Below are 25,977 nucleotides of genomic sequence, written 5' to 3'. Positions count from 1 at the left end.
AGTGCCCTTTAACTTCTCACCTAAGTCAGCGAGGAAGGTATGTGAAAAGGAAAAGCCATTACTCTGGGAAAGATATGAAACTGCAGAAGGCTTCAGCCCGCTTTCCGATAAAAATTGGTCGCAGGAGAGGAAAACCTAGGGATGGCTCCTCAGAATTCGAATGTTGTGTGGAGTGTTTGCTCTTCTAAGAAGGGAAAGCTCTAGAACAGGATGGTTAAAAGTGACATTAACACCACTGGATCGAAACAATGCGACCACCTTCTGAAGAGCTGAAATTGGGACCACAGTCTCCTTACGGAGGTACCATTCTGGAAGAATAGGTAGGTTGCCCACAGGTAGAATTTCACTTCAATTAGTATAGGACTAATAAACCAGTCATGAAAACAATGAGACAGTGAGCAAGGTAGGGAACTGCTCTCCAACCACAACCACTCCTGCTTCTCAAAACAGGCCTTTTTCTTTCTTGAGGTTTTGTTGCTTCCACCGAGGGAGGGCAGAGAAGGCAGTGGGTGTCATCCCCAAGGCCTTGGTGAAATCCTCGATGGACAGGTGCTCCTAGAAAGGAGAGAGGAACCAGAGGGCAACGGTCACGTTCTTCCCCGGGGTTTACTTGGCTGAGTCCTATAGGTGTGTCGTAGCAGGCACATGAAGAGCCATGACAGGTAGTGGTGGGAGAACCCGGACAGAGATGGGGAGGAGCCAGGTGGCATGTTGAGGTCTAAGAAGTGTGATCCCTGAATCTGGAACGTGATCAACATGAAGTAGACTGAGCTCCTGTTGACAAGTGCACCCTAGCTCTGAAATAAGAATTGGGACATTGGACTTGGCTAGGGAATTTATTAAGAGAACGTCTTAGTTTTCCTCTTTCTAAAACGGGAGAAAAATCTTAAAGGCCAATTTTTGCTTCTTTGTAATGCTTTTATGGGGATGAAAATAATATTACACATGAAAGGGCAGTGGAAACAAGGTATCTTGATCATCTGTCTTAGTAAACAGTGAACCTAAGCGAGAAGATCCTTGTTCCTGTAAGTCCGGCCCACGGAGTAAGCACATGAGCCACAGAACAGAATCCACCCAGCTCTGAATATGAGACTCCGTTGCTGTTACCACAGGAGGCCCAGCTCTGCTAGCAAAAGCCATGACCCTTGCAAGGCGCTCGCCTCCTGGGCCCTACCTTGCTGGGGACCAAGTGAGCAGGCTGGCCGGCCCAGCGCAAAGGGCCCAGCAAGCCACAGTCTCGTGCACAGGTACGGCTGTGGCACTTGCAAAAACCCCTGGCTATTCTGAATGGGGAACGAAATATTTGGATGACTCACTTATACCGGCTTCTCCCATCCTATGAATGATCTAGAAGTTTGGATAGCACAATTCTACTTTTTTACTCTTGGCTTAGAGATCATGACTGAGAGACAGCTTTCTAAGCCAGGGGTATTCTCTTTCTCCATAAGATGAAGGGATTGCCTGAAATGACCTTTGCTCCTCCCCAACAGAATATAATAGTGATGCTGCTTAAGGCAAGCCAGGTACCCTCAACGCACAGTCACGTGAGAACCCCAAACTGAAGCTGCTATAAAACGGTATCCAGCCTTCATCTCTGCCCCCTAGCACCAAGAAGGGGACGGGGTGGGAAGAGCCATGGGTTTCTTTTCAGTGTGACCCCCCCCCACTCCAGGAGTGTTTTATCCACTCCTGCAGAGAGCCCTTAACTGAACAGCTTGGACAACATCTGTAGGTGGACTTCAAGCTCGGGTGGTTCTGATGCCTCAGTTCTCTAACCTGTCTTTAGGTTTGCCTCCTCCGCCCCGGACATTCTCTCAAGTCCCCGAGAGCCCTGCCCACTCCCCCAGGCAGGGAAGAAGACAGGAAAGGTGAGTGGTTTGGGCATCAGTGCATGGGGAAGAGCTGCCTGCCCCAAACTGCTTTGGAGCAAACCCCCGCCCCAGGTCCCTCACAGCCGTGGCTGCAGGTGCCCTCCCTGGCCCCAGCCAGGCTGGCTCCACAGCTTGGCTGAGACTTCTGGACTCTGACCCCCAGGGCAGATAGCAGGAACTGCCCATCCCAGTGGACTTGTATCTTTCCACTAGTCCTGCTCTTGGACTCTGTCGTCCTGCCAGCTGATTACTGGCCTCACCCATACCCACATCCGCCTCTCCGTGGTTTACTCATTGGTACTCAAAACACTTAGATTACCCTCTTGCTACTGCCTGCAGCCAGACCCACCGTCCCACTGTTCCTTGTCACTGGCTCCCCTTCTGAGTCTGAAGCAGCCAGAGGCGTGAAGACCTCTCCTACTCTCCCCACTGAACATTGACCTACAGCTCTCACAAGGTGCTGGGGCGCCCAGGTGGTGCAGTCGGTTAAGCGTCCGACTTTTGGTTTCGGCTCAGGTCATGATCTCAGGGTCTGGAGATCAAGCCCCATGTGTTGGGCTTCTGTCTCAGAGAGGACCCCCTCGGGATTCTCCCTCCCTCGCCCTCTGCCCCTCCCCTGCCCCTCGCACATACACTTGCTCTCACTCTCAAATAAATAAATCTTTTTAAAAAGTCAGCAATAGACAACTGATTTTGTAGAGTGTGTCTACATGGTAGGGTTGTCTTGATTCTGTTTGTCCCATTCAGAATTCACCACCCATTCAGCCTCCTATCGGTCTCCTGGGTCAGTAACACTGGCTGCCCCTCCTTTTAGAAATACTTCATGCCACGTGATATGACAGTAGCAGCAGGACTCCGAAGACCTGATTCTTGCTCTGACTCGGGGCTAAGTAGCTATGTCAAGTCACTTCCCCTCTGTCCAGTTTTCTCAGCCCCTTACATTTACAGAGCACTTTCTATGTACCAGGTGCTGGGCAAATAATATTCAGAGCATCACTGTTACAAAAAATATGTTGGGATCATCCCAGTATTCCAGTGAGGACACAGATGGGTAGATCTGGGAGAGAAGGCATGAACATGGTCTCCAAGGTGAAGGGCAGGGTGCAAATGCTCTGGGAACAATACCCTTGAACACATATCGGACCCAAACCCCTAACAGACTTGGAGAGATCAGGCATCTTTCTTTTGTAGATTCCTTAATTCATTCGCAAGACGCCTTTATGGTTTACCATAACCAGAGTACTTTGTCTCTTGATACCCCCATCAAGCCAGATTTGCCATCCATTTTGGGTCTTCCTATAGTGGGAATGAGTATTGGAAATGTATTTGTAACAAGCTCTCTTCTTGCCATACTCTGTCCCCACGAGTGACCTGCGTGGGCCTGCAGTGGCAGCAACCATAAGGACGGTGCACTGGTGGGTCTCTGGCCTGGGGGGTCTCAGAAGAGTCTGCCCACCAACCCGGCGTGCATCATCAGCCCGGATGTCCCCGGATGTCCCCGTCTGCCTAGAACAGCATGGCTACCGCCAAACTCACGGGGATCCGCTTCTAAGCTCAGTCTGATGCAGGGGTTTTTTTGTTGTTGTTGTTTATGTCAGAAAATGACACAATTGCCTCCCCCGACAACCTCACACCCTTCATCCCATAATTACCAAGTGTCATTGACTTTACCTCCTAAAATTTCTCTAAACCACCTTCTTCCCTCCACTTCCCCAGCCACCACCTATCTGGGCTCCCATCCACCACTAGGCCTGCCTCTGGCTGCTGCTTTTGCCACTTTCCAGTCCCTTTACTGAGTAGCTATAGTGATCTTTTTTTTTTTTTCTTGAAGGTTTTATTTTGGGGGTGCCTGGCTGACTCCATCAGTGGAACATGTGACTCTTGATCTTGGGGTTGTGAGTTCGAGCCCCATGCTGGGTGCAGAGATTACTTTTAAAAAGTTTAAAAATCTTTAAAAAAAAATAAATAAAGATTTTATTTTTAAGTAATCCCTGTACCCAACATGGGGCTCGAACTCACAACCCCAAGATCAAGAGTCACACGTTCTGCCAACGGAGCCAGCCAAGTGCCCCTGTGGTGATCTCTTAAAAGCATAAACCTGACAGCCGCTCCCGCCACTCCCCTGCTTCAACCATAATGGCTCCTGTCCACTTTCAGGACAGACACCTCATTCCCTAACGGGGCGTAGCAGGCACTGCTCAGGCCCCCAGCCCCTCAGCCTGCTGCCCCCCGCTCTGCACACCACAGTCACGCTGGCCTCTGTGCTCATTCCCTGCCTCTGGGCCTCACACATGCTGTTCCCTTCTCCAGGAATAGTCCATTTTGCCTGAATAAGTCCTGTTCACCTTTCAGAAGGAAATCTTCTCTAAGTCAGGTTCCTTTTTGGAAGACTCTTTGTGGCCCCTGTAGTTCACCTTTGGGGCGCTTATCATCACCAAAATTAAACCGTAATGTAATCAGGGTCCTTTGAACCCTCTGTCCCCACTGAGATGTCACCTCACGTAAAGGTGGAGAGCAGGTCTGTTTTGTTCAGCAAGGCAGCCCCAGCACCTAATCACCTGCAGGGCGCAATCTGGGGGTCAGTCCCCACATTTATGACCCTCTTTCTCTTATCTGTCATGAAACTGTCATCAATAAATTCCCTTAGCCTTGCCCTATCTACCTGTGCCTTCCTGCCTGAGCCATCAGTCCACCAGTCCAGCAGACGGCCCCCCAGCTCTCTTCATCCTCCCCCTCGAGTCTGACCTACCTCCTTCCTGCTGGGGTCCACACCCTCCGGGAGCTCCTCCACAGACTTGTTCACCAACTGCTCCAGGGGAAAGATGGGTAGAGGCCCAGAAGTGAGGTTGGTGTTCACATTGAACTTGTCCAGTTTAGGGCTGGTGATCTCCTAGGGAAAAGAAGGAAACTACTGGTTCATTCTGCTTTGTGGCTACTTCCCAGGCTGCCTTTCTCTCCGGGGTCAACATTGATTCTAGAGTATCTCCTTCGAGAAGCCTTCCATGACCACCCCCCACCCATCCACCTGCCCATACACACACTCCCCATAAGAACACAGCACCTGATTGGACCTGTGAACTAAAACTTGGTGGTTTGTACCCAACCGAAGCCATTGGGTCCAAAATGATTATTTTGTTCTATGACTTATGAACTTCTCCATGGCTTGCCACAGATCTTCTAAGTCCACCTTATTTATGACCCTCTTTCTCTTATCTGTCATGAAACTGTCATCAGTAAATTCCTTTAGCCTTGCTAAAGCCATGCCTTCCTGCCTGAGCCATCAGTCCACCAACAAGGGTTTATTGAGCACACGGGGTACTCAGCCTGAGGGTGGGGCCGACGAGCGGGGCTTATCTGCTGCTTACCCCAGCAGCTTGTGAAATTGCTCTCGTGTTCTGGACACATTTCTACAGTCTGCTTGGTCCTGCCTCACCTGCAAGGCTGTGAACTTTTTGAAGGAAAGGTTTTGCTTTCAGGTTTCCATAACCCGGGGCCAAAGGGCTCAGTGAGGTTCTGTTCACTAACTGAGTCTGCAGTTTCCACCTGGAGAAAGGGACCCCAGGGGTGACCACAGCAGACGAATCATCGTTTCTCGAAGTGGAGACCGCAGACTAACTCTATCAAATCACCTGGCTCTGCATTTAAAAAAGGCATATTCCCAGGGGCTCATCCCAATTCCACGAACCAGAATTCAGGGGAGTGAGTGGGACTTTAGGACCTGCGTTTTAACCAGCTGTCCCCACCTCGCTCCCGGCTCCCCTCACCCAGACTTTCACGCATGATCAGACTCAGACATGGAGGAAGAAAAATAGCTGGTGGCCTTGAAGTTGAACAGGGAAAAGCACTTCCATGAGCAGCGGGAGGACGTGGTGGAAAGGAAAGCCCAGGACCCTGCTCTCTATTCTGGAGCTTTCTCAGCTCCCATGGGGCTGACCGTCGTCAGCCAGCCGCCTGCCCACTACTCACCTCAGTGATCTGGCTCCAGTCCCCAGAGTTTCCGAGCTCAGCCTTCAGATCCTCATAGGATTTGGTGTTCTGCACATAAAGCCAATAACAAGTGAGACCCAGCTCTCAGCAGAGGACATGGAAGAATGTTTTCCTTTGGCGGGGGAGGGGTTGAAAGAAGGCTGGCCTAAGGCCTGGGGATGGGAAGGGGAAGAGGGGGCTCAGGTGGGGGCTGCGGAGGGACCTAAAAAAGGAGGCTAGATGGGGAGGGTGGGCACCCAAGGGACTGATGGTCAGGAAAGGCCCCGCTCAGCCCCACGTGGGGATGGAAGCCGCCCTCAGAGGCAGTGTGAGCAGTGACGTGCAGCCGTGAGAGGCCGCCCACACTGTGGAGGCTCTGGGGAACACCCGGCGGCGGGGGGGGGGGGGGGGGACCATGCTACAGAAGGATGAAGGGAGTCCAAGGGACCCTGGCCCCACGAGGAGCGGCCTCTCCATACTCCCAGGGCCTGGCCCCAAGCAGGTGCATGATGACTGCGGTGTTGCTGATGCCAGAGAGAGCAGCCAGCGCGGCCTGGAGGGAGGGAAGGGCTGCCAGAGCTGTGGCCCTGGGACCCTGAGATGAGTCTAAGAAGTTCTGGCATCTAGGTCCGCAGGCTTGAGGTTTGTGTGATCTGCCCTCAGGACTAAACTCAGCCCTGAACCAATGCTTTCAAAACATGTATTTGAGGAAATTAAGCTCTATTTCCCTAAACTCATCTGTTGTACAATTTTCGTGCACCCAAAGGCACCAGGCCCTAATCTTCCTCCTTCCTGCAGAACACTTGCACGGGCTTCCGTTTTGAGGACCTGCCCTCTGCTTCTGTCTGGGGCCAGTTCAGGAAAGTCCTGTGGAAGTCTGACTCCCTGTCCCTCTGTTAAGGACTCCAGGTGTGACCCATTTTGCTTAGAAGTGGGTGCCAGGAAGACGTTTGTCTGTCCTTTAGAACTGACGTGTGTCATTTTCATCCGGCTTGAGGAGCCAACAACACTGTCCTGAAGTTTCTAGAATGAAGGAAATGTTCTTCTCTGCGCTGTCCAACCTGGGAGCCACTAGCCACGGATGGCTACGGAGCACTTAGCTTGGGGCTTGTGAGAAATCGAATCTTTAATTTCATTTAACTTCAGTTAATTTAAGTTCAAGTGGTCAGTACAGCTCTTGGCAAGAAGGTCCAACAGCTTTGAGCTCCATTAGTACACAAACAAGGCAGAGTCACAAGCCTGGGTGCTTGATAGACTCCCTTCCCTCCCCCTCACCAGGGGGCTTCATGGGCTTACCCAGTCTGACTTTTTATTCAAGGCCCCCTCGGACCTCTTTAAAAATATATCACTGGTCATTTATCACAACGAATAGAAAAGCCTGGGGGTCTGCCCTGCCCTTGCGCTGTGCCGTAAGCGGCCTCCTGGAGAAGGTCGTGCTGGGCTGTAAGGATAGTGGGGGGCTGGCCCACTCACACTCCACTTGAAGGGATCCCACGCCAGGAACCAGCCTGTGAAGGTGGGGGGCTCGTGTCCCTGCTTCACCACAATGATGGGGGTCTCGGGGTCACGGCCGCCGGGGTGGGTCTTGAGGTATTCCTGTGCCGTGATGGCCGCGGCTTTCTTCTCCTCCTCGTTGGCGTGCTTCCCAATCCAGAAGAAGACCTGTGCAGAATCCAGAGTTCAGGCTGGCCTTCCCATCCTCCCTGGCCCACCGGGCTCCGCCTGGGTTCAGCCAGGCTCCGATGCCCGACAGTGGAGCTGGGTGACCTTGGGCAGGCCCCATCTCATCTGGACTTTGCATCTGGGAGATGAAGAGCTTGGACAGATGTCCTCTGCTCGGAGATTCTGCCAGTGTGGGACCCCCAGCCTCTCCCGAGCCGCAGACCCTCAAAAACATGCTTCTGCCTTGTGAAAGAAACTGGGGCTTTGGGAAAACACATCCTGTCCCGCAGCCCCTTGGGAGCACGGTCCTCCCTACCCACCTCCTTCTTCCTTAGGCTTTTGCTGTTCATAATACTACCCCCAGGAAGAATGAATGAGGGAGGCAAGAAAATGTCAAAAATTACCTGTCCATAAAGTCACTATCTCTTGGCCCTGGGGCTTGAGCTGGTGGGAAGGGAGGGCCCCGGGCTCAATCCTACCTGGTCCCAGACATCGAGCAGGAACACATCGTCCTCTTCCAAGTCATCCTGATTGAAGTCAGGGATTTCTGTGGCCAGGAAGCGCCCGGTCTTGTTGGAACATTCAAAGAGCCGGGGGGCGATGGCCAGGGTTTCCTCCTGCAATCTGCAGGATGCGGAGAAAATTGTGTCGGCAAGAAGAAGGTGTGAGGAAGGAAGAATGGAGGACACAGAATTTCCATGCGGAAAGCCCTGCTTCTCGGAAAATGCTCTTTTTTCTGATCAGACGAAAAGCATCCCCCTCCTTGCAAGCCTCTGAGAGCTCTAGGGAGGGAGAAATCCCCACTGCCGCGCTCGAGGCCCTGCATTCCAGAGGCTCTTCGGCAGGCCCAGGCCTGTTGGGAAGTTCTGCTATGTTCCTTCTAGGCCTCCCCCTGCCACTGCAGAAATGCCCTTTCACTTCTGAACGAGGGAATAGCGGACCATGGGTGTTCTTTAGAAAAACCATTGGAAAGAGTGTTTACAGCTGGGGCCTCTCAGCATCCAGGTCCTGTGTCAGGACTAAAGGCCAGGGTTCTGGCAGCTTCTTCCCCAAGGGCAAGCCCTGCCGCTCTCCTTGAGTTCCTTCCTGCTGCCCGTGAACTCCATTTGCCAAGAACCCGCCCCCCCCCCAGGCCCCAGGCTTGCTAGCACACACACAGCCCCTGTGCTCAAGGGGCTCTGAGGGCCCAATGGGCGGCCCCTTCTTTCTTCATCTTGTAGCCCCGGGGACCTGGTACACAGGGTCCTCAGTCCATGCTTGCTGCAGACTCTGGGCCAGGGACTGGAGGTGCTGGGAGGCTCCCTAGCCTCAGAAGGTGAGCTGGAGGCAGACGGACCCCATACCTACCTCTTGGAGCTGGCATAGGGAGCCTTTCCACCCAGGGCTACCCAGAAGCTGGCCGGCTCCTGCCCTTCCACCACCACTTGCTTCTCCGTCCGGGAGATGGTGTCTGCAACCATCTTGGCCATCTCCCGCTCGTCCCCGCTACAGCCCTGGGGAAAGGGGGGTCAGCTGTGTTGGGGGAGACCATCTCTACTGCCACACCTCCCCCCCACCCTTCTACCACGTTTACTGGCCCAGAGCTCCTGGGTCCAAGGGGGCCCCTCCTGCCTGGATCGGGACCCTATGCGCACCCCTCCTCTGTCCTGGACACTCCAAAGAACGGCAGAGGGGACAGGAGTCTGCACCCCCCTTACGGGGCAAGAGAAGGAATCCAAGAGCCTGAGATCAGTGGAGAGGCAGCAGCAGGTACCGGGACAGTGAGAGAGAGCCCCGGACACAAAGACAGACCAACACTGGGACAGACAGAGACAAGCCAAATGAGAGAAACTGAACCAGGCGCAGAGCAGAGAACGTGAGGGCGGAGGGAGACCGGCTAGGGGCAGATGGGAAACGAGCCCGAAAGACCTACTGGCCGGAGGCTCCCCTGAGGCCTGGGGACCCCTAAGAGCCACTTGGGGAGGGGGAGGCCCCCGGCCCCTGCCCATACCTTTCCGCACCACAGGTAGCAGCAGGACTGGGTCTTAAGGACGAAAACGTCATTGGAGTTGAGGGAGCTGGCCCGGGCTTGGACCTCAAAGGCCTTGGTGTTGTTGGAGCTGGTTCCCTGGACCTGGAACAGCCGTGTGGAGGGCACCGGCTCCAGGCTGTTGGCCCGGGAGGTACCTCCCTGCAGCGTGTGGGGAGAAGGCAGAGAGAGAGAGAGAGAGAGAGAGAGGTGGGAGCAACTTAATACAGATGATGGAAGATTCTCAAGAGGGGCACAGAGAACAGAGCGGAAGAGAGGCTGGGGTGGGGTCTGCCCGCCCCCAGGTCCTCTGAGGCATCATCACCAGACTAGCCTTTCCAAAGCATTGCTTTGGTCGTGGCACTCCACGCTCAGAAATCTTCAATGGCTCCCCACTGCTTATAGACTAGAACCAGCTCAGCCCAGCCTTTGAAGGCCCCACAGGCCCTTCCAGACTCACTCTGCTCTCTCCAGACCCTCCCATTAAGCTTCTCCCTGTTCCGCGTGGATCCCCTCCTCTGGGCCTTTGTCCTTGCTGTGCCCCTGCACGGCATACCCTCATGTTACCTCTGCTGAGCGTCTCGACTCTGACCCTGATGTCAAGAGCCCCTCCAAACCCCCCCTCCAGCACGAACTCCCTGCCTGCCCCAGTATTCGCGCCCCTCGGTGAATGTGGGTCTGGATTTAACCCCACAGTGCCCTGCTAGGGCTGTGAGTTCACCACTCTCTCAACAAGACCAGCAACGGGGGACACACGGCCTTCTCCAGTCCCGGCTCCGGCAGAGGGCTGCAGGCTTCACAGGCGCTGGATCAACAGCTGATTGCTGAAATGTCTATTCCATTATGTTGGAAGGCACCGGGCTGTTTGGCCAGGCTCACCATGTGTGCAAATCTAGCCCAAAGACCCGCCTTTCTCAGGCAGAGGCCCCCGGGGGACGGGTGTAGAGACAAATGCAACTTGCCCATGCTGCGCACTCATTCCGCGTTCTTCAAGCACGGAATGCGGTTTCTATAGATGGTTCCACATGGGTGACGGGGTCTCACACAGTCCTCTCCTACGAAGGACGCACTTCACCCCCAGCCCCCCCCCGCCCCAGGTCCCCTTCCCCATCTCCTGATCCCCACCCCGCGACAATCTTGGGTCCTGCCAGGCACCACGGGCCAGCAGCCACACCTGGTAGACCACCATTCGTCCCTTGAAGATGGCCATGAGGTGCGGTGGCTCCTTGCCCATCGGGACCCGGATCTGGACCGGTTCGTCGTTGTACTTCTGGTCCAGGATGACGGCTTGGTAGGCAGAGGCTGCTATCTCATCCTGGGTGGCCTGGCTACCCTGGGGACAAGCACGATGGAAGTGGGGGGAAGGCGGTCGGCCCCAGTTCTGAGCCCATCCCGGGCCGCAGCAACAACTCCATGCCCGATTCTCACCTGGCCCCAAACCCCACTGTCTGCCCCACCAAACACCGTTCTGGACACAGCTCAAACCCAAAGTGACCCAGACCCGTTCTGATCCCAGACCCACACCTAAACATTTCCCAGCCCCCGGTCAATCCTAGTTCACCTGCTACCCTGTCCTTGACCACAGACCTCCTCTCTTTCTTACTCAGGGAGACACCATGGCTACCATACTACTACCCCCAACACCGAAACATCTCCCTGCATACTCACTCACATCTGGACCTAGAAACCCACGGTGCTTTGAGCAGTTGAAGGGAATGTTCTGGAAGCCATGGAAATTGGAAGAGAGACTCCAAGAACACAGAGAAGGGGCAAGGGTTGTGAATGGGGGTACCCTGTGCCAGTGGGATCTCATAGCCAAAGCAGTCCCAAGATGGAAAAAGGGGTGAGCTCCCCATCACCAGAGGTATTCAACTCAAGGGTGATGGCCACTTGGCAGGGCTCTAGCAGAGTGGGAGCTGAGCCGGCTGTGCTCTGGAAGGAGGGGGGCGGGGGGCTGACCTGCCAAATATAGAGCAGGTAGTGCTTCTTCTCGCCGATGAGGTAGGTGTAAAGCAGCAGGTAGCAGTCGCCCCCGTAGAAGTGGCCTAGCCACTTGGAATCAACCGGCACCAGCTCCAGGTCCTCAATGCGCCACACCTGGGGCCAGTACCAGGCTGGTGTGAGGGCCAAGACAGGTGCCGCCGACCCCACCCCACCCAGCCCCAGCCTCCCACCCTCCCCATACCTGCACCTCCCCGCTCCCGTCGTCCACCATCTTCTGCTGGGCAGCGACTTGAGGCTGCACGTGCATGGACGTGGCATCAAACTTCACCTGCTCCACTTTGGCTGGAGGGGGGGAGGGGAATCAGGACACCAGCTGTCACAAGCTGAGGTCCCCCAGGTCCTCACAACAGCCCTGAGTGACAGCTACAATTCTTAGATCCATTTTACAGATGGGAAGCCGAGGCTAGGGAGATCGGATGGTTTACCCAAGGCCACAGAGCTAGAGAGTGGAAGTTTTAACGTGAAACCCTATCTCCCACCCCAAGACTCGGGCTTCACCAGGGCCTCCCAGAGGAGCCAGGAGAGGACAACACTTTTATCCTCCTCCAGGGGCCTGGAGCTGAGCTTGCCTTCAGCAAATATTGTCTGGTGAGACACTGACGCTGTCTGGTTTCCAGGGAGACAACCCCATTCCAAAGCAAAGACAGGTGCTTCTCAGCTCCCTTTGTGGGACAGCTCAGTCTACCCATGTTCCCTCGTGTCCCCGCCCTACCGGGGGAGCCCAGAGCCAGGGGAAAAGAGCGCATGGAAGAGGCGTGTCTGGGAAGGAGGACAGGAGGCAGGTGCAGGTGTCTTCCTAGCCCCACACTGGCTCCTGACCCCACCATGCCTCGGGCCGGTCCTCACCCACAGAGCCCAAGGTGTGGGTTTTGCCCAGGCCTGAAGTCCGACTGGGAAGCGTCCACTTCTGGAAGAGCTGCTGAAAGACAGCTGACTCGGCCCCATCGTTCTGCACCTCCACCTGCGTGCTCGGCGGGTACTGCTTCGCTTTGATAAAGTCCTGGGAAGAGAAAGGGGTGTCTGGGTCTGTGTCCCTCTCCTAAGTCCCGCAGTCCCCCGATGCCAGCCACAGGCTGGCTCGAACCCCAATCAGACCCAACCACAAACCTGCCCCTGCTCCCAAGCCCAAACTTGAACCCAACCCCAGTCCCAGTGCTGACCCCAAAGCTAAGCCCTGCTCTGGCCCCAACCCCAAAACCCGAGACCCCAAACTTGGCCTTAGCTCAATTCTAACCCCAATTGCCAGCTGCCATCTCCAACCTTGAACCCAACCCCCATTCTAAGGCTGACCCCAAGCCAGCTAGGGTTACTGACTCTAGCCCTGATAAGGACCCCAAACTCTGACTTGGCCCCAGCCCCCCAGCTGACCCAATCCCGTCTTGTAGGAAGGCCAGCCTCCATTTCTCCCTCCTTTCTCTGAACCGAGCTTGAGGTGGGAGCTCACATCCTGAGGAGGCCCCCGGGTTGCCTGGAGCCTGGCCCCCTGGCGTGCAGAGAACCCCCCAAGACAGCTATGGAACTGACCCTCAGCACCCCCAGCTGGGTCAGGCCCAGAGCTTTCCAAGGCCTCTGCCTGGCGCTACACCCGGTCTGACCCCACTTCCCTCTCCCTGCTGCGTCTGTTTCTCTCCCCTCCCCTCCCTGACCCCCACGCCCACCAGTGCCTGGTTCATGGCTCCTGTCCTCTCCTGGGCACTGGCATTCTTCCCCTTCCACACGTAGATCTTCAGGCCCCCCTGGTCCAGGATGTAACAGTCCTACAGGTGGGAGCGAGAGACACAGTGAGGGAGCCCGAGCGTGCGGGAGGCGCTGGCACGAAAATGGCTCCAGCCCCTGGCATTGCTCCCACCTGGGGGAAAGCGGGCAGGTGCAGCGGGATGGGAGCTGGGCCTGGGGGTCTCCACACCCTCTCACCTCATGACTGAGTAGGTCCTGGGTAAGTGGCCTCGTGGCAACTTCTCTAACCACCAGCTTTCCCTCGGAGTCAGACACGCTGCAGGACAAAGGCACAGCAGGGACAAGCGGGAGGGTCCCACAGCCCAGCCCCCCCGGGGGCCCCCACCCGCGGCCACCAAGAGCCCAGCTGGACACTCACTGGTACAACTTGAGGGCAGCCTTGAGAGCCGGCTCTACCACGGTGTCGGGCACAGCGGCCTTCAGCGACCCCCTTTGGCCCAGCACATAGTTCATGATCTCCATCAGCTTCGGGGTCTCCTTCTCGTTCTCCCCGTCCACCACGGCCACGTAAGTTCGCCCACCGCGCTCCTGGTCTCGGATCTCCTTGGCCAGGGTCATGCCCTGCAGGGAGGCCCCGGGGACGGTGAAGGCTGGTGGCGGGGGGACAGGGCCGTGTCCGCCACCCCCAGCCGTGCCAGGAGAGCCTGGCCCCGCCTCCAGTGGCCCCAGCGGACGAGGCACCTGTCCTGCCTGTACCCCATGAGGGACCCAAGTGAACCCCATCGGTGAAGCAGTTTTCTCGTTGGCAGGGGGGCTGTTGGGGTGCACTTGCTGGGCCTTCAGTTTTGACTTTGACATTTGTGATTTTGCTTCACAGTTTTGGACAAAAGTGGAGCCCTGGACATCATAGGGCTCAGTCTCTTTGCCCCAAAGTGAGCTCGCATGTGCACGCGCACATGTACGCACGCGACTGCATGTACACAGCCTCAGTGTGCTCACACATGTGTGCGTGCACACGCGGCACACTTCCTCACGCGCACACACACTCACACCCTGGCTCCCCCTCCTCAACCTCCTGGCATTTCTGTCCCCAGCCCCAGTCCCCGGGCTTCTTCCTCGCTCTGTCACCAGCGCAGCTCTCTGCTCTCCTCCCCTCTCCCCAACTTCCATGAGAACCCGTTTTAAGATGCCCCAAACTGACCTCGATTTCCACCCCCTCCCGCCCCAATGTGTTGTTCCTGGTCTTTCCCATTTCGGGAAATGGGACTCCTTCCCATCCACATCCACCCCGCAGCTAAGACCAATGGATCCCCTTTCCTGTCCCAGGGACCCAGGCACCTCCTCCCATCCTCACGTAGATGGCCACCGGCTCCCTGCCTCCCCGCAGCCCCTCCACACTCCTTCTCCACTCACGAGTCAGGATGACCTTCAGACCTCCTGGGCACCAAGAATGGAACCCAACCCTCTTACACAGCCTTCTGGCCCCAGAACACAACCTGAGAGAGAGAGTGAGACCTCTCTCTTCTCCCAGCTCCCTGTAATTTCCATCCTGTGCCCCCCACCAGCCACTTCTCCCTTGCCTTAGGGCCTTCTCCTTCCCATCCCACCTCCTCCGGGAAGCCTTCCCAGAACTCCCAGGGCCGCGTGCCCACCCCTCACTTCTCAGCTACTCTCTTCATGTCTGTCTCTCCCAGCTGGAGGCCAGAGCCAGGGCGGGGCTCTGCCCACTCAGTTCACCCCCGCATCTTGTCCCGGGGTCCACCCTGCAGCAGACACTCGTTAAACCTCAGCGGACGTGCCATGAGAATGCATGCAAAGCCCAACATGCCTACGTCTCCACATACACACGGAGACGGCTCCACGTTTGAACACACCATCCAGGGCGGTCAGCCGGGAGAGGCCTGGGGACCTGGGGGCTGGTTGGGGGGTGGCAGAAGTCTGGCGAGTGTGACTGGCAGGAGAGGGGCGGGGCGGATGGGAGGGAGCCGGTGAGGGCAGCGTGGGACTGGGGAGAGGGGCGGGGCGTGGGCAGCACTTACCCTGAGTCTCTCCATGCGGTTGCTCTCCGGCCCGTTCCACTGGATGATAATCTTCCCCAGGTCCAGGAGGAAAACATCCCCAAGGTTGAAACTCTTCCAAGACACCTCCACCTGGAGCGCCAGCCAGAGGGGAGGTGAGCCTCCACTCAGATACTTGCCACCATCCACATCTCTTCCCCACCTCCTCCCTGCCCTCACCCCTCCACCTGGCCTGGGAGGGGAGACAGGACGCCATGCCTCAGGGCCCTGGCCGATGCCCACCTCTCCGGCCACCACGTTCCTCTTGCCCTTGACGTGCAGCAGCCGCTGGACCTCGTAGGAGTTGGTCTCCACGTGCTTCATGCCAGAAGCCACACCCCCCTTCTGGATCCTGAGAAGAGAGGGAGCTGACCCAACGGAGTGAGCAGGCTGGGAGGCGTGACAGCCTGGGGTGCCCGGCTACCACTGGGCCATCTGAGGGCCGGGTCCCTCAGCTGCCAGCACTGAGGTATTCGCTCTCAGGGTCATGCAAGTGCAAGGTCAGTCTTCTGCCTGCATGTGTGTGACCTTCTTCAGCCTCCTTAAAGTTTGCACCCTAGATGCCTCACTCCCTGCCCCGCAGTCCCTGCCCTGCCGAGAAGGCCTGAAAAGAAGGGTGCGTGGTAATGTGGATTTGTGGAAGGACAAGACAGAACTCCGAGGACAGGGGGCTGCAGGGAAGGAGGGAGGGGAGATGCTATGGACTGAATTGTGTCCCCTCCCAAACTCCTATGTTGAAGCCTTAACCCCAGTGTGGTGGTATTTGGAGATGGGGCCTTTGGGAGGGGGTAGAATTCGATAAAGTTTAGATGAGGTCCTGAGGGTGGGGCCCCGTGAAGATTAGTGCCCTTATAGGAAGCGACACTGGACAGCGCACTCACTCTTCCCCATGGCAGGACATAGCAAGAAGGTGGCCGGCTGCAAGCCAGGAAGGGGGCTCTCACCAGCAACCAAATCAGCTGGCACCTTGATCTTGGCCTTCCCAACCTCCAGAACTGTGAGAACATTGATTTCTCTTGTTTCAGCTACTCATTCTATGGTATTTTGTTGGGGCAGCCCAAGCAGACAGGAGGGGGGCCAGCTCAAATGCCCAAAGGGGTGGGCTGTTGCTGTAAGTGTGGGAAGAAGAGGAGCAAGATAAAAGGGAAGGGTGGGGACTGCGGCTCACCAGAGAGCTTCTGGCCTATTCTACTTGGTCAGTAGCAACTTGGCTCTTGACTGTGTGTTTCCATGGGAAAAGCCCAGAGGCCAGAACTTCAGACTTTGCAAGAAAAGCTAGAAACTGGGGTGTTTAGTGTGAAAGTGCTGCTTTAGAGATGGGAGGAACAGTCATCTGCCCACGGGCCGGAGGGAAGGCTTGATGCGGGGCCCTGGAAGGCCTCCTTCGGGACCGAGCTTTCCAGAACATTTACAAACATAAGGGTTGATTTACAAAAATTCTGGGTGCACAGACTTTCACAACAGCCCCTGGGGCAGCTAAAGGGCACGCCGAAGGATAAAGACCAAGGACAGGGCAGCGGCAGAAATGGGCTTGTGGAAGCGGAAAGAAGTCTCCAAAAGCCCATTGTGGGTCTCCCCCAGGAAAGGCTCCCTTCCTGGCCCCAGCTCCTCCCCTCTGCCCCCTCCCCAGCAGCAGCGCGCCCCTCCCCCTCCGTACACAAGGCCCTGTTTGAAGTAGCCTCGGAAGGCCTCGCTCTCGTTGCCCTGGACCTCGCGGTGCTGGACGGCCCGGCCCTTCAGGAAGTCGTCCATCTGTGTGGTGTAGATGGCGGCCGCCCCTTGCTCATCCTGGGACGAGGCCTGGCCGATCCAGTAGTGGATGTCATAGGACAGACTGCTGCCCGTCTTGTGGATCTAGGGAGGAGAGGGGACGTGCGGTGTGCCCCAGGCCCTGGGCTCCTGTGCCCTCTCCCCACCTCCCTGCTCTGCATGGCTTCGCACACACGTGGGGCCCGGGCAGTGGGTGAGCTTGGGGGAGGCGGGGAGCGCACAGCACGGGTGGTCAGGAGCCAAGAGTACCGCCCCCGGCCGCCACAGCCTCGGGACACAGGGGGCAAGTGGCTGTCAGAGGCCTGCAAGAGGATTCGGTGGTGTGCAAACAAATGTGCAATTTATAGCCACACCGTCTTCCCCTTATTATGCTAATGATGAGGAGTTATGTTTTTAAATAAATGGCTTTAAATTTGGAAAGCGAGTCAGTCAACATAAGGACAAATACAAATGCATTAAATAGTGCGGGATGTGGCAAAACCCAAGAAGGTGAAACGAAGGGGACTATGGATTTCGGAAACATGGACCTGAGGTAGGTAGGGTGACATCCTACTGGCTCAGAGGGTCCCCAGGACTATACATTCAGAGAAGTTCACCTGAGGTGGGAGCTCAGCGAGCCGAGGGCAGGGAGAGCCTCGCCGATCTCTGACCCTGTTACGAAGGCCGGGCCGTGGGCACACCCAGCGAATGCTGGCCAGGGCTAAAGCCCGGGCAGCCCTCTCTACTGCCCCAGCCTCGAGGTTCCTCCCTGAATCCACAGGGGCCTTAGCTGTCGGCTCAGCCCCTCCCGGGCCCGCCCCCCACTCACAGCCAGGACTATGTAGCAGTCGCCATCGTAGAAGCTACCGAAGGTGCTGGAAGGAACAGGCACCATCTTCATGTCCTGGGGAGAGGAAGGAGCTCAGAGGGGCTGCCCAGAAGCACCCAGAACCCCAGCTGCCCTGCCTCCCTGACCCCAGGGAGAGCTGGGAGAGGCAGAGAACCAGCAGGAGAGGGCATGAGGAAGCTGACCCGAAGAAGAGCGAATGTGACGATGGGTGGAGGAAGAGGAGCGGGAGGTCTGAGAAGACAGGAGGGTGGCCTTGGGGACAGGCACCAGGGGCTCGCACCCCAGAAGGGCAGGGTAATCTCAGGCGCCTTCCTTCCCTCAGCCCGCAGAGCCCTGACACACCGGCAGGCCTCACCTCGATCCTCCATATCTGCACGCCGGGGGTGGTGATGTTGAGGGAGCCTTTGACTTGGGCGCTCAGTTTGGTCATGGCGGATGAGCCTGGGGCGGTGGGGGAGAGCGAGGACAGAAGAGCTGGGAGTGTTTCAGGTGCTGCCCTTCCAGCCCAGCCCCGGAGAGCTCCCAACTGCTCCAGAGGCCAGAGCGCCAAAGGCCAGGGCTCGGGGACTTGGGGAGGTGAGGGCTTGGCGCTCCACCCTGGCCCCTGATTGGCCGAGGGCCCAGCCTCCAGTCTTCCCACCCAGCTGTGATCTTGTCCCTCTCTCGCTCAAACCCCTACCCTGACTCCCTATTACCTAACTGATTAAAGCCCCCACTCTTCAGCTGCCATTCAAGGCCCTTCTTTAGCCCCAAACAATTTTTCTTTTTGAAAAATTTTTATCAAAGCCATTCCGACTGGAAAAAAAAAATCATACGGGCTTAAAAAAAGGAAAACAAAGAATAAGTAAGGGCTGAAAAGGGTATTCACCCAAAAGAAAAAAACAAACAAACAGGTGTTCAAACAAAACTTGCACTTGAAATTCATAGCAACTCTATTCACAATAACCAAAAGGTTATTCACAACAACCAAATGTCCATCAACAAAAGGCGGTATATATATATATATATATATATACACACACACACATATATATGTATCTCCCCACAATGGAATATTATTCAGCCGTAAAAAGGAACCAAGCACTAATACATGTTGCAACACGAATGACCCTTGAATACATTATGCTTCGTGCAAGAAACTGGACACAAAAGCCATGTGTTGTGTGAGTCCATTTATATGAACTCTCCAGAACAGGCACACCCGTACACGTAGCAAGCGGATCAGCAGCTGTCAGGGGCTGGAGGGAGGGGGAGGAAAGGGCCTACTAGTGGGCCTAGAGCTTCCATTTGGGATGATGAAAAAATTCTGGAACTAGACAATGGCAATGGTTGTATGGTCATGAATGTCCTGAACGCCACTGGACTGTGTCCATTAAAGTGGTTAAAATGGTAAATCTTATGTGCATTTTACCACAGTGTATGCAGCAGTTTCGTGTTCCTTCCTAGTTATTCCCAAACACCCTTCAGCCACGGTTCTGGTGGTGCTGAAGGTCTAGTCCCCACAAGGGCAGGGGCCATGTTTGTTTGCTCAGTACTGAACCCCCAGCATCTAAACATGTGGGCACTTTGTGGAGTGGATGGATGGATGGATGGATGGATGGATGGATGGATGGATGGATGTGTGGATGGTTGGATGGATGGATGGATGGATGGATGGTTGTGTGGATGGTTGTATGGATGGATGGATGGATGGATGGATGGAAGGGTGAATGGGTGGGTGGGTCAATGACAGAGTGAAATCTCCCAGTGTGAACCAGCCTCCACCCATTGAGCTGAAAGAAACCCCCCCCCAAGCTTCTTTTATGGTATCTTCTTCTTTTTTTTTTTTTTTAAGATTTTATTTATTTATTTGACACAGAGACAGCCAGTGAGAGAGAGACAAGCAGGGGGAGTGGGAGAGGAAGAAGCAGGCCCCCAGCAGAGGAGCCCGATGTGGGGCTCGATCCTATAACACCGGGATCATGCCCTGAGCCGAAGGCAGATGCTTAACGACTGAGCCACCGAGGCGCCCCCTTTTATGGTATCTTCTATGGCCCCTTCCGTGTTCAGCTGTAGCTCTGTCCCCTGCTGCAGCTGCTCGTCAGAATCACCTCGGGAGCTTTTAAACAATACCAGTGCTTTGATGCTGCTCAGGTCTATCCCCACGGACTCTGATTTAATTAGGCTGGGTGGGGCCCAGGCCTGGGTACTTTATTTTCTGCCTTTTGGATGTTTTTAAAACTTCCCAGAGAGGGCCGCCTGGGTGGCTCAGTCGGTTAGGTATGCAACCTCGGTTTGGGCTCAGGTCATGATCTCAAGGTTGTAAGATGAGCCCACATCGGGCTCCATGCTCCATGCTCAGTGTGGAGTCTGCTTGAGATTCTCTCTCTCTCTCTCTCTCTTTCTCTCTCTCTCCCCCCCAACCCTCCCACTTGGTTGCTCTCTCTCTAAAATAAATAAATAAAATCTTAAAAACAAAAAACTTCCCAGAGACTCTGATATGAGCCAAGGTGGAGATGGGCTTGTCCCCAGTTACTCTCATCCCTGGTTTCCTGCCTCTCCCTATCAGGCTGGAGGCAACCTCTGTTCCCCATCGAGCCATCCACCCAGCCTGGCACAGCCTGGCACAGGGCTGCCCCCCAAGAAGGCTCCTTGAATGCTCCTTGAATTGATGAACAATGAATGAAAGGTCGTGTGGCCCCGAGGGTCAGGCTTCATGTGCTGACAGCCTGGAACCTCCCTATCTAATCTCTCCTGGCACCTTGACTCTGAGTCACCTCTTGGAACAATGACCTGGCCCTTTCCAGCTGGGAAACTCCCTCTTCTGAGTCCTGAGGGGTGACGTCTCTCCCCGGCATTCTGGAGTTTGGGTCAAGGTCTTCCGGCCCAGCCTCTGGCAGATCAGAGGACCCTGTCCGGTCACCAGCGCTGTGCTCCTAGGAGCCCCTGGTGCCTGGGCCCTGTCTGATGTCCCTGTGGGCCATGGCCATTCTATGAGGTATTTCTCAACCCACAGAGACTGCAGGTTCCCAGGACCCCCGGGGTCAGTAGGACCAGTTCGGGTGCAAAGGAGAAAAATGTTTTCCGTGTTACTTCATTTGCCACCTTGGTCTGCATCTTCCTTTCTCCGAGACAGACTCTTTGACACTCACTAACCGTAGGAACATAAGCCCCGATTCTTCATCTAGGGATGGGGGGGGAGAGGGTCAGGTCAACCAGATGACCTCTAGGGACAGGCTCTGATCCTAGGAGTGAGCAGGAAGAGGATTTGAGGATAGACAGGAGGATGCGCGTTTTGCCCATCAGACAAGTGGAGATTTGGGGGAGCAGGGACTTGGAAAAGCCGGCACCCTCCCTCCCGAGAGGAAAGTCAGGATTCCGGACCTCCAGCAGCCTGAACCTCCGCTGGGGTAGGGGGCAAGGGGATCCCGAGGAGGGCGGCCCTGAGAGGTGAGCTCATACTCCAAGGGTACCCCCACTTGGAGAGTACCCCATACTCTCCAACGGCTCCTGCTCTCATCCTTGTTGGTCCGAGCAGACGCCCCTGCCCCCCACGCCGGGGGGGCCCTCCCCAGAGAGTCTGTCGCTCCTGACCTGGTGGGAGGAATATGGGCTCCTCACTCCCCCATGCCCACAGCAAGGCCCCAGGTTTGGATATGCACTGCCTTCTCCCTCAAATAGAGTTCACTGGCTGCCCCCCCTCACTCTTGGTCCCAAGTATTCTCTGCCCCCTACTTGAGGAAGGGCACCATTCCTCCCAGACCCCCCCCCAAAGTCATCCACCTGTGCAACACCCTGAACCCCTCCCTCTCCTGCCCCTCCGTGCACCTGAATGTCACACCCCCTACCTCTCTCTGCTCACTCCCAGCCTTCTAGTGATGCTGGGACTGCTTGCTTGCCCTGACCCCCCAGGCTGCTTCTCCCCCTCCCCCCATGTCCTCGCTCCTGCTCTTCCCTTCACCAAATGCTCTCCCCACCTTTCCTCACATGGCTAAATGTGACATGCTCCCTCAGACTTAGCTTAGCTCTCATTTCTTCCAGGAGACCTAACCAGAATCCTCCGGCTAGACTGAGGGCAACTCCCCTGGCGCTCCAAGGCATCCTGGACCCATGCCTCTCTTGACCCCCTGACCACCTGGTGATGAGAGGATCTGTTTCTAAGTCTGAGGTCTCCAAGGTCAAGGGCCTAGACAGTTAGTCTGTGCGCCTGTGTAGCCCCCAGCTCCTAGCACATAGTAAGTTCTCAACCAATATTCACAGAGCTCGAAGACACAACTGTGGAATGGAAGGGGTGGACTGTTTTGGAGCCCTGGTGGGAGTTAGGGCTCCCGCTCCACCCAGGTCCCATCTTTCCTTGCCTAACTGTTGCCCTGCTGTCTTCAGGGTTCCGGCTTCAGAGACCTGTGGGGTGCTGTCACTGCTCTCAGTCCCTAGTCATGCCGTTCTGCGCTAGACAGGGATGTGGCAGGCCCTAAAACCCAGGACACCCTCCTGCTTCCCCAGGCCCATGAGAGCAGGGAGTGAGGACACCCCAGCATCCCAGCCCACAGATTCTGCCCCTCGCAGACCTGGGATGCCTTTGCAGGCTTTCTGGGAAGGGGCGGACCCCATGTCCCAAGACCCTAGTCTGGACTTGGCTCCTACCTCCCCTCCACCCATTTGGGCTACATGGGGCTGGTAAGGCCAAGATGACGGGTCTTGATGGAGGGGAGATGGGACAGAGGTGCGTGCTTGGGCGGCGGGGCATGGACTGGGGCCGAAAGGGCCCTGCCTGTCACCAGCCTCCTGCCTCTCTCTGCCTTTGCCCATTCAGTTTCTGACGGCTGTTGCTCACACCCTAGGATCCAGGAGCACCAAGGCCCCAGCAGGGCCAGGGAGAATAGCAGCACAAAGAAAGAAACCATTTCAGATAAAGAACAAATGAACAAAGAGACCGGGTGGGGCAGGGGAAGGGGAGGCAAGAGAGGTCAGGGTGACCAGCTAGTTCCGGTTCTCCCAGGAGTGTCCAAGTTTTAAATCTCAAAGTCCCGTGTCTCCAGATTCTTCCCATCCAAGGGCAATCGGGATGGTTGACCCCTGAAGGGAAGCTAGCGTCAGGTGAGGGTCTGAAAGAGCAGTTGTCTAGAGTGGAGACTGTACAATTCTTTCCTTGGAGGCCCAGGAAGCCACACTGGGCTCCCTGCTCTTTCCAGACGCTCCAGAATGCCGAGCCTCTCCCTCACGTCCGCTCCAAGGTGCTACAGGAGGCCCTATGCTGCCAGCAAGAAGCAGGGGTCCCTGTCCTGTCGTCTCCCACCGCCTACTGCCCCAGTGTCCCACAGGGTTGCCTTACCTGTCTGGGGGAGGCAGCTGCCACTTGGGAGGTCTCGGGGAGTTGTGGCAAGCTGGCAGCAGGAAAGCGACCTTTGTCCCCACCCCCCCTCCTCTAGGAACTGCCTTCACCATATAAGGGAAGATAGGGCCCCAGAGAGAGAGAGAGAGAGAGAGAGAGAGAATGGGTGAGGGGGTGGGGAGGCAGGTGCCCGCCAGGTCCCTGGGAGCTGGTGGAGCCCAGCGACAACCTGACAGCCAGAGCCAGCGGGCCCCGCCCTTGGCTGTGTGTGAACAAGCTCCCAGGGATAGGGTGCATTTCTGCCCAAGGCTCAGGCCCTCATTGCACGTGGACAGCACCAGCCAGGGAAGGCAGGGGAGCCCGGACCCTTCCTCCTACCAGCCCAGATGAGGAGGCTCGGCAGTCCTCCCTCATTCCCAGCGAGAACGGCTCATAGGGCAGGACTTAGGGATGCAGGGCCTCATAGGGCAGGACTTAGGGATGCAGGGCCGGGGGTTCACACTTGCAACCCCTCCAAGATGGAAGGGACCCTGGCACCCTCACGGGTCTTTTCACTGGCATGACACTTGCTCAGAGAGGGCACAGGTGCTCTTCTTGTCCCCCCACCCCCTTCCCAGGCACTGACTCCACCCGGTGTGTTTATTAGCTGCCATAAACCAGTGCCTTTGAACTCTGCCACTGTCTCCCAGAAGCCAAGGCTTCCATTTCCAAGCCCTGATCCTAGGCGGCCCGGCTCATTGAGAAACCAGTGCAGCCCCTTCAGCGGTGGGTCTTGCTCTGAAGTCAGTCGGCTTTGCCCACCAACTCAGCACCTTGGGCAGCTGCCCCCAATCCTGACCCCTGCAGAAATTCTCCTGTCCACTCTGAACCCTGGTCTGCTGGAGGGCAGGGATGAAGGGGGCAGGCTGAGGGTAGCCCGTCCTCCTGACCACACCTTCCCCAGAGTTCTGGCGGCCATCTGTAGGTGTGTGTGCACATGTGTGCATGTGGGAGCACGTGGAAGCATAGCCACCAGCAGTCTGCAAAGAGGAGTAAACACATGGCAGGTGCTACTTTGTTTTTTAAAGGAACATCTTTTGTCCTGCATAAAAAGGAGCTCTAGGGGCACCTGGGTGGCTCAGTCGGTTAAGCTTCTGCCTTTGGCTCGGGTCATGGTCTCAGGGTCCTGGGATGGAGCCCCACATCGGGCTCCCTGCTCTGCGGGGAGCCTGCTTCTCCCTCTCCCTCTGCCCCTCCCCGTTCATGCTCTGTCTCTCAAATAAATACATAAAATCTTAATTTTTAAAAAAGATTTTATGTATTTAATTGGGAAAGAGAGAGTGAGAGAGAGAGAGAGAGCACAGGCAGAGGGGAGCATCAGGCGGAGGAAGAGGGAGAAGCAGACTCCCCACGGAGCAGGGAGCCCAAACCAAGACTCAATCCCAGGACCCTGGGATCAGGACCTGAGACAAAGGCAGCTGCTTAACCAACTGAGCCAGCCAGACACCCCAAAATAAATAAAATCTTTTTAAAAAATCCTTTTTTATTCTTTTTCTATGTTCATTCAATTATACAGACAGGCAAAAAGGAAAGGAAAAACTCATTTATAATTTCACTACGGAGATAATCTACAAATAAATCAGTGATTTATTGTATTTCTTTCAAGTACATATGCTGTGTGTGTGTACCATATGTATAAAATATCTATTTTTCTAAAGATCCTTTTTATTGTGACACATTACATGTTATTTCGCGACTGCATTTTAATTGTCTCATGATAATCCATTAGATAGATAGCATCGTTAATATAAGCAATAGTTCATTTTTGGACTTGCAAATTTTATCCATTAATTTGATACTACAAAGAATGCCACTGTGAGTATTCTTAACACGGAATCTTTTTTTTTTTTTTTTAAGATTGTGTTTATTTACTTTAGAGAGAGTGAGCACGAGCATAGGGGAGGGGCAGAGGGAGAGAGAGAAGCAGGGTCCCCGCTGAGCAAGGAGCTCCATCCCAGGACCCTGGGACCATGACCTGAGCTGAAGGCAGATGCTTGACTGACTGAGCCACCCAGGCGCCCCTCTTATTGCTAAATCTTTGCCATTTGATTGTATCCCTTATTATTTCTTTGGGATAAACTCCTAAAATTGGAATTGCCGGATCAAAGATGTGAATGGGCAAAGCGGCCCCAGGAAAAGTCACAAATAATTTCTAGTACCACCTACAGCCCAGAAGACTGCCTGTGTCTCTACATCCTCCCCAGCACCCAGCTCCAGATTTTAAGAAAATCTGTCAGTCTGCCTGCCAAAAAGAAAATAAATAGTCCTTGTGTGCGTTGATTTACTGTATTTTGATTACCAGTGGAACAGACCATTTTAAGATATATATATATATATATATATATATATGTATATATGTGTGTGTGTGTATATATGTATGTATATATATAGGTTACATCTTCTTTTGTGAATTTTTAATTAATTTGTTGTCTATATGTTTAATGTATTAAGGTTGGTAATCTGCCAGTCATTTATGCTGTACTTTTCTCCAATTTGCTTCTTGCCTTTTAATTTAGCCGCAAGATATTTGGGGAGAACATATGTTTTGTTTGTTTGTTTTTAATTTTAATTCCAGTGTAGTTCGCATGCAGTGTGATATCAGTTTCAGGTGTTCAGCCCTCCCACACATGACCCAGTGCTCATCGCAACAGGAGTGCTCCTTAATCCCCAACACCTGTGTCCCCCATTCCCGCCCCCCACCGCCCACCTCCCCTCTGGTCACCAGCAGCGTGTTCTCTACAGTTAAGAGTCTGTTTCTTGGCTTGTCTCCTTTTTTTTTTTCC

General features: G+C 55.2%; 1 protein-coding gene across 1 annotated transcript; it reads right to left on the bottom strand.

The window, feature by feature from the left end:
* Window positions 1-197: 197 nt before the first annotated feature.
* VIL1 (villin 1) lies at window positions 198-23,225 on the bottom strand. Its single transcript, XM_002913667.4, has 20 exons — window positions 23,156-23,225; window positions 18,200-18,285; window positions 17,824-17,898; window positions 16,903-17,099; window positions 15,489-15,597; window positions 15,228-15,338; window positions 13,607-13,809; window positions 13,426-13,504; window positions 13,170-13,268; window positions 12,358-12,511; window positions 11,693-11,793; window positions 11,467-11,604; window positions 10,682-10,840; window positions 9,490-9,669; window positions 8,847-8,992; window positions 7,979-8,123; window positions 7,311-7,499; window positions 5,838-5,906; window positions 4,621-4,761; window positions 198-555 (listed from the first exon to the last, which is right to left on the bottom strand). Exons 2-20 carry the CDS (start codon window positions 18,272-18,274, stop codon window positions 442-444), a joined length of 2,484 nt encoding a protein of 827 aa, XP_002913713.2. The 5' UTR covers window positions 18,275-18,285; window positions 23,156-23,225; the 3' UTR covers window positions 198-441.
* Window positions 23,226-25,977: the final 2,752 nt, after the last annotated feature.

This window comes from Ailuropoda melanoleuca, chromosome 2, assembly GCF_002007445.2.
Source record: "Ailuropoda melanoleuca isolate Jingjing chromosome 2, ASM200744v2, whole genome shotgun sequence".
NCBI lineage: Eukaryota > Metazoa > Chordata > Mammalia > Carnivora > Ursidae > Ailuropoda > Ailuropoda melanoleuca.
This window is presented reverse-complemented; position numbering and strand designations above follow the sequence as displayed.